We start from the raw sequence: 8435 nt of genomic DNA, 5'->3' as shown, positions 1-8435 counted from the left end.
ACCAATAACAATACCCAATTAAATCACAGCAGAGAGAAACCTGTGATAAAGGAACAATTTGATGAAGGATTTGCATCAAGATAATTGTGAAATTATCTCTTCTAATCTCTTCACTTTAGTCATGGTTCCCAACTTTTTGCAGCTCCCTTTCTGTTCACATACATTTCTTTCCATTGTCTTTCCCCTTCCCTTTTCTAGCTCTCTTTTCATGAAGTCTGAAGAGGATATTCTGTTTCCAAGAAAATCTCCCAGAACTAAACAATAATATATATAATAATATAGATAGATAGAAATATAAATATATATATATTAAATGTACCTAATCTATTTTAGGTAAACAATATTTCCCTAAAATCTTGGAGCTGAAAATCTCACAGTTAAACAATGGTTAACACAGCCTTAAGGAGATAACTTCTCAAGGGTGGGAGGAGTTTCAATGGTTTTTAATCATGTTGACATTGATATAAAAAAAATTAAACTCTCAGGTGCCAGAAAAGATGCCATATAAAATTCTAATAATTTTAAGATATACAAAACCACTGTTAAAAACCTTCTTTACATTTATAGCTTTCAACATTTGAAAAACCATTTCTAAGCCCCTATTTAGAAGGTAAGTGCAAATAAGTAGTGTTATTGCAGAAGAGTTTTACAAAATATTTTTATGGTTGTAAGAACATCTTAAGCAATATAGTCTATTATTTTCTGATTTCATACAACAATTGATTTTATTTATCAACATTAATTTAACCTAAATATATTTATTCAGCCAGTTGATCATATCCTTTCTTCCTTCCTCAATATAAGGTTTATCTTGAGGATTGATATCTTCTCTTTTGCGATGCACAAACCCATGTGTCTGTCCAGGGTAAATTTTAACTTCATAATCAACTTTACAGTTTTGTTTAAGCTTCTGCTCCAGCAAGGTGACCTGTAACACAGAACATTCTATGTTGGCTGAGTACAAAGTTAACACATTCTATACTTACAGTCCCAAAGGTGTCCTCATTTTTAACTTCTCTGAAAGACAGACATAATTTATCCTTGCCACTGTTTTCTCTTCTACTAATTTTATACCTAAATGCATTTCTGTTACTGCACTTGCTTTATTTAACTAAGCTTTTTTTCCCCCCAGTAAAATACCAGCATGTGACTGAGTAAAATGTAAAAAAATATTACATGGATTACTATTAACACCTGTAAAGGTAAAAAAACCTACTGCTCAGCATCATGAGAAGGTTATCATGTAGTGAACACAGTATGAGTTGCTGCTGATAGACCACACATTTAAAAAATTGGGGCAAGAGTTTGAATTAGAAGTTGAGGGAGGAGGGGCAGAGACAAAATCAGCAGTTCAGAGTGACTGGAATTTTTGCTAGGAAAGTTAAAGCCAACATCACTCAATAAAAACACGTTTCCCTTTGATCCCCTTGGCAGATAATAACCTTTCTCCAAGCATTCTCCACTCAGGCTCCAGAGAAAGACTGTTGACAGAGTGACAGAAAGGAGAATCTCTGCAGGACAGGGGGGAAAGGAAAAGGACAGCCACAGGATCTTTTTAATTCTCCCACAAGTGATTCCATTGGAACAGGCAGATTTTATGGACCATTGCTATCACTAAAAAGGGTCTTCTATCTTAAACTTGTCAGAAAGCTTTCTTTGGATACCCATGAGCTCTTTCCTAGGAACTGATGAAAATCACCCAAATTTCCAAACAGGAACAGAAAATGCTTTTAATGTCATGGTAAAACTTTTTGATTTGGGGATAAACAACAACAATTTGTGTAGAAGTACTACAAGAGTTAGTGAAAGAGAAAGAAAAGTACAAATTAGTTTTCTACTCTGTGTTCATTAAAACCAAATTACAAAGCAAGCACAAAAAGCATTAAAAAGACAAATATCTGTGATGGGAAACTCACCTGGTCCAATGGAACAATGTTATCCTTCTCACCAAAAATGAAAAAGGTGGGATGCAGGAGACTCTGCTTGTCCTCAAAACGGCTGATCACTCCTAAGGAAGAAGAAAACATACATACAAGAAGTTATGCTACCTAAAGTAGCTAAAACACTACAAAATCTATACAGTGAGACTTCAGGACATTTTCATCAGTTACAGCTGATTAGTTTGTAGTGGAATTTAACACACTTTGCTTTAAAGTCCCTTTTGTTGTGAAATGTTTGCAATGTCATTAGAGATAACATCAGTTGTGGGAAAAAGAAAGACCAGAGACCAGTTCTGTGGGAAAAAATCAGGAAAGAATTGTTACATCTGCCCTATTTTTGTGGGTTGCTTTCAGCAACTGCTTCTGACCGCTGTCAGAGCGGGTTCTGTGAGAGATGGTCACATTGGAACTGCTCCCCTCTGGCTTGGGAAGACCATTTTTAAGATAATTGTTAATACTGATCATTCCACATACATGATTACAATTTCAGTGTACATATATTTACACTGATATGATTTCATGATAAATTGACATTGTAATTTTGACTATTCAAATGTATTTGAATAAAAGTTACAGCAGAACTAACCAGCTGCCACACTGGCTACTCTTTTAATTCCTGACATTATTACAACAAAAAAGTAAAATATTAGCAAGTAACACTGCTGAATGGGCTCAATTGATCAACATATCAGTGCATCAAAACAATCCCAATAATCTTTCTGGAAAAAGATCTTCAATTTGCTTTCACTTCTAATTTGTAATAAATAATAACCAATAAGTTGGTCTGGGTTCTGTGGAAGTACAGAGGTTAATAAGAAAAATATCAAAGGCAGTATACATGCACTGAGTAATGTGTGAGACTACAGGGTTAAAACAGAGAGCGAAAAATGGGTCCTATTAGTAATGAGGGACCACTGTCTAAAAGATACAAAGATGTGCCTAGAAGCCCTTTTGTCATCACCACAAAATGAGTGAGGCCATGGCATTTGGCACAATTTTCACAGATAAAATGCCACTCTTTAAATTCATAGATCTTGCTGGGTACACTTAAGTGTAAAAATGCGAGTGTGCAAAATCAAATCACTTATAGATTATTTATAATAAAATCACCTTGTTCCACTAGAAGTCACACTGAACTTCGTTACAGCAATAGCCCTAAAGAATTGCTTCCTGCACTGGTATTCTGCTCAGAATGCAGCAGGTATTTTAGGCTCACCATAGAGGGACACTCCGGTCTTTAAATGGGGATTTTTCAGCATCAGATGTTGCACTGCTGCTCCACCCCAGCAAAACCCAATGACACCAATCCTCTTCGCACCACATTGGTCCTTTAGATACTTGAGGACGACATCAACTTCTCTGAGAATGCAAATGAAAGTGAATTAAGGCTCTAGCCTCTTTCTCTTTGGTGGCTGCTGCTCAAAGTTTGGGCGGGCATCAGTCTGCTTCTGTGACAAAGTGACTGTCTTTGCATCACTCCTGGTTTTTCTTTCCCTTACTTATCAAATTGTCTTTATCTCAACCCATGAGTTTTCTTGCTTTGTTTCCCTTATTCTCTCCCCTGTTCCTCTTGTGGGAGCAACCGAGTCCAGGTTGTTGGCTGCTGGTTAGGGTCAACCCACAACACCACTTCACTATTACTAATTTCTAAAATACAAGACAAACTCCAGGGAAGAAGACAAAGGAGAAAATCAGTCTTCCTAGATCATTGTTACTGGGACATCACGTGATTTTACGAACAGCAGTCCAATTAATTTCACAAATACCAGCAGTTATTATGTAAGGGAACACAAATAAAAGTTTGAGACCCACAGCCAGTCAAGAGCATCCTGTTATCACAAATGTGACTTATATGCAAAACATCTCTCACAAGGATGACAAATATTTTATAAAATTGTGGAAGCAAATTTCCAATTGCTTTTTCTAAATCAGCAGGTACTTTATGCAATCAAGCTATGTGTCAGATAAAAATGGGAAAAATACAGAAAAGTGGGAAAGCAGTATGCTTTGAACTACCTGTGATCTGATGGGGAGCAGCAGAAATGTTCCCTCGTCACACAGTGCTTGCATTTGCACCCTATCTAAAATCCATGGAATTTGTGCCTTCCTGAGGGATCCAAGTGGCAGAGTGAGCTGCATTTTCTAGCCTTTGCTGGCTCTTTCCTTTTCATTCACTCATTTTGCTTCTACTTTCTGCACAGACAAACACTGGGAACTTTTATGAATCAAATGTCTACTTTGATCTGTAAAGCACCACTCACATGACCGTGAGCTTGTCCCATGAGCTGCATGAACTTTCTATTTTTGGACATTCAGCTATATTTGACCCATTAATAATTTAGGATCTAATTTTACATTTTCACTGAGGCAAAAATTCCTATGAAATAGGGATGTCCCCTCGGTGGACGAGGAACAATGGCTGTACTTGTCTATTTTGCCGGCTTCTCGTGTTTTCACCCAGTCATTGAAAGTTGCCCAGTCATTAGAAGGTTTCCAAGCTTCTTGTCCCACAAAAAAGTCTGGGCAGATGGCTCTGCAAGAAAAATGAGAATATTTTATGTCCATGAAATAATATTGGAAAGGGATTAAAGGGAAGGCCATATGTACTACACAACAAATTCTTTTGCTGAATACATAGCACTTAACCCACACCAAAGCATTATATCAGCAACCCTCAATAATTTTCTACATCTAATAAGGAGACTTAGTATAATTTCCAGTTACATTTTACCCTGTTAAAATTCATTACTTAATTCGATAGTTAACTGTAACTGAAAATCCTTGGTGGTTTCCTACCATACTTAAAAAAGAAATTCAAAACCAAACCAAAGAAACTACAATTTACACGGTTTAGCCTGGAAGGAACACTAACCCAGTAATACAGGAAAGAGGATACTCAATATGCTTTTCACATATTTGAGAATTTGTTTCTCTATTTGGCACAAGCTAGTACACTTTTACTTCCTAGAAAAGCTCTTCAGCATCTTTGGAATTTTTACCATAACAGCCAAGTTGCACAAAGGGAGGAAGCAGGCTGCTAGAGGCTCATAGAGGATGAAAGATGCAGAATAAGAAAATTTTCTGTTTCTCCCCTGTTCTTCTGTGCTTACCTACTAACTCATTATGGTAAGACTACTCAATAATTTTAGACTTCTTTCACTGTTTTACCAGAAAGCTCCTTGGAGAAAGGGGTAAAGAAAGACTGTGAAATTATTTGTGTTTGTATGGTTTACATGAAAGAAGGGAACAGTTGGTTCAACAAACTTTCTTATTAAAAAGACACTTGGAAAGCAGTAATATTTCTTACATGTATCCATTAGTTGTTAGCATATCAGCTATGTATCTGGTGTTTGGGAGTTGCCACCCAAATATATCATGAATCACAATGACAGCTTTGTCGGTGCTGGCAGAAGGTTTGCAGATGTACGCCTTGATGTGCCCAACTTGCACCTCCTGCCCACGGCCTCCATAGTCAAACTTGTCCCCAATGTCACAGGGGCAGGGCCTCGATTCATTGGCCATGGGTGATACTAAGGAAAAAAAAAACATTCAGTAGTGAATACCAAAGCATGCCACACTGAAAAATGTCAGCAGTATCATCAACTATTGAATTTTTTAATCATTACAGTAATAGAGTGAACATGCTCATTACTGTTTGATCTAAAATGAAGCATTACTCAAAAAGCCCATTGGGTTATTTAACATAAATAAGTTTATTGTTAGAGTTTCTTATGTTATGAAGTCTTCAGCAGGGACCTGGTACATGCTAGGATTTCCATGCCCTACAGTGAGTAGCAAATCAAAATAAAGTTATGAGCAAGCACCAAGGCAACCATCACAAACTATTTACATGGGGATGAAGCCAGTCCTTCCACTCTTCATCATGTGCATTTCCTGTCAGGAATGCATAGCTTTCTTTAGTAGACAGTAATGGCTCAGTACAAGTCTCAGCATTTTGAAAGAAAAAACTGACAGCTAGTGCGTAGAAAGATATAACAACACATAGATTAAGCATTATATTTTCATCCAGGGACTTAAAATTTAACATAGCTGAAATTTTCCGTGTCAATAAATCCTTTTTCTAAACAGCTTTAGCCTCAGGTGTTGCAAACATTTGAAGAAGGATACTTGGGAAAGATGCAAAAAAAAATAAAACAAACCAGCACTGAACATGAAGAACCAAATTTGTAAAGTTGAGCCAAATCTTTTATCAAGAAGGTAAGAGTAGGGTATGGTTAATTTTTTTCAAACTATTGCTTAAATGAAAATAAACAAGTAATTCACAAAGGTCAAAAAGTACCAGCAGAATCTAACACACCTGTAGGCAGCTCCTTGGACTCAAGTTAATGATTTTCTGCTATCAAGCTTAGGTTAACCAACTGAGTGAACAGACCTGAATAACTCCTTTGAATATTCACAGAGCATCTACAAATGATTCAAGAACATGGAAAGAATTTAGATAAAGATTTACCCAAGCTCTCTACAGATAATAAAACATGTATTGCCATAGAAACTTTGCTAGCAAAGAAACAAGGATCTTCAAACCTGAGTCTGTCAAAAATACAGAGAGAAACAGTAAAAAGCAGATTACTGAACTGTCCCTGGACAAGTGGGACTTAAAGATTTGTGGCAGTAAAGGGACAGCTTTAGGAAAGCCAACACACAACTTGGCAGCCAGAAAATTTGGACAGAATACTAGAGGCCAATATATTCTGGATTTGCAGACTTTAAAGTTTAGAATCTCCCAAGCAGTATCACCAGAGCTAGATTGCAGATACCAGGAGATTTCATTTTTGCAGATCTGTTCAGATCAGTTGAGGACAAGCTGTGTCATATTTGAAAGCTGTATTATCTCTGGGCACATGTCTACACAAGTATTCTACCTTTTCTTTTTTAAATAAGCCACACCCATAAGTGCCCTTTTTTCTCTACAGGTTGTGGTCTCACATACAGGACTTCTAATTAAAATATGTTTACCAGGAAAAAATGAATGAATAAATGAGCATATAAGGCAAAAGACGGTGCAAATATATAATAAGTTCATAATTAATTTTCCATTCACAAACTATTTCCTTTTGGCTAGACTAAACCAGAAAATATAAGAATACCAGAGATTAAATATTAAAGACACATATACTTCAGAACTCCAGAAACACAAATACAATGCCCTTACCAGTATAACCTCAAAGGCTTTAATTGAAAACATTTCATACTATCTGATAAAATGTAAAACAACACATAGAACATGAGATATTTAAAGATGTAGATATATTCACTGATGAAAACATCTCCAGATGTAAGACTGTGAGGGATAGCATTGGTTGGTATGGTTTATAAACCATATACACTTGCAAGCTCTGTAGCATAGACAAGACACTTCAGTGTTTCTGCATCTACTGCAGTACATACAAACAGCATCTTTTCCCATTCCTAAAACGGTATGGAAACATTGCTTAAAAATTAATTTCCCCCTCTTACATTTATCAAAGCTATTAATTTAGGAGGATCTGAAAACCCACAGCCTTGGTGTGCCACCATTTCCACCTGCAAGCACTTGAGAATTTACTGGAAGAGCAAACAAGAATTGATTTTCAGATACTTGAATCTACAAATGTAAAGATATTGCTGTGTGGCACCATCACTTTAAACACACTCTCCTGAGTCTTCCCTCCTCAGAGGTCTTCCCCACCTCTGGGGAGAAAATAACAGGTTTCTGAACCATCATCTCAAAAAGAAAAAAAAAAAAAATGGCGAGGGGGAAATAAAGAAATGGAAGAAAGTAACCCACAATTGCATTTAAATGAGCCGGCACTCTGCCAGCAAATAAAATGAAAGTCTCCCGAACATGCTGAGTCACACCTCGCAAGCGCTTGTTCTTCGTTTCTGAGGGGGAAAAAAGCCACGACTTTAAACAAAACCCGCACAAACCCGCACGTACCTGAAGCGCTGCAGATGTGCGGGGCTGTAAAGCACGATGCAGGAGCTCGGCGTGGATGGCTGTGGCTCAACTGGATCCCCAAACAAAGCTCTAACTCCCGAAAGGAAAGGGGAGAGCGCAGGATCGGGTTCTTTAACAGAGAGTTACATAACTCCCTGCCTTTATCTCTGTGCCTTGCGAGTGACGGAGGCCGCTCTTTTTAAAGCTGTTCCTTTCACTGCACCGTGGGCGGGGTGTGCTGCCATCACTGGGCACCAAGCCTTCCTTTGAACTTGCACGAAATGGTATTCACCCCGGAGGGATTTTTCTTTCATGTTTCCAAAACATGTTGATTTAGCTGAACAATCCACCTAGGATTTTTTTTTTAAAGGTGTTCCTTTGTTTTTAAAGGTTGGAGTCAATGCACTTTTGAACGCTACATTGGCGCAATTAATTCCCAAGACTATTTATCCATGGGTAAAAGGCATATTTAAAGTCATCAGCAGGATAAGGGTAAAGTAGAAATGTAATTTCAAAGCTCTATACTAGACAAAGTAGTATATATATAGTATATATAT

General features: G+C 37.2%; 1 protein-coding gene across 2 annotated transcripts; it reads right to left on the bottom strand.

Annotated features, from left to right (window-relative positions):
• Positions 1-412: 412 nt before the first annotated feature.
• On the bottom strand, positions 413-8086 carry LOC131563392 (carboxymethylenebutenolidase homolog). 2 transcript variants are annotated; one of them, XM_058813429.1, is made up of 7 exons: positions 7879-8059; positions 5791-5834; positions 5248-5470; positions 4366-4473; positions 3157-3299; positions 1917-2008; positions 413-928 (listed from the first exon to the last, which is right to left on the bottom strand). In XM_058813429.1, exons 3-7 carry the CDS (start codon positions 5460-5462, stop codon positions 749-751), a joined length of 738 nt encoding a protein of 245 aa, XP_058669412.1. In that variant the 5' UTR covers positions 5463-5470; positions 5791-5834; positions 7879-8059; the 3' UTR covers positions 413-748. The 2 variants fall into 2 exon arrangements, with proteins under 2 accessions (XP_058669412.1, XP_058669402.1); XM_058813419.1 differs by lacking the exon at positions 5791-5834 and having other exon boundaries at positions 414-928; positions 7879-8086.
• Between the last annotated feature and the right edge of the window lie 349 nt (positions 8087-8435).

Source organism: Ammospiza caudacuta, chromosome 1 (assembly GCF_027887145.1).
Source record: "Ammospiza caudacuta isolate bAmmCau1 chromosome 1, bAmmCau1.pri, whole genome shotgun sequence".
Lineage (NCBI taxonomy): Eukaryota > Metazoa > Chordata > Aves > Passeriformes > Passerellidae > Ammospiza > Ammospiza caudacuta.
This window is presented reverse-complemented; position numbering and strand designations above follow the sequence as displayed.

Excerpts from the sequence above, each read along its gene's own strand:
- LOC131563392 (XM_058813419.1), bottom strand. The coding sequence starts at position 5,462 with ATGGCCAATGAATCGAGGCCCTGCCCCTGTGACATTGGGGACAAGTTT. Across the intron at positions 4,474-5,247 it reads CTAACAACTAATGGATACAT|AGCCATCTGCCCAGACTTTT; the intron begins GTAAGAAATATT and ends TTTTTCTTGCAG. Across the intron at positions 929-1,916 it reads ACATTGTTCCATTGGACCAG|GTCACCTTGCTGGAGCAGAA; the intron begins GTGAGTTTCCCA and ends TCTGTGTTACAG.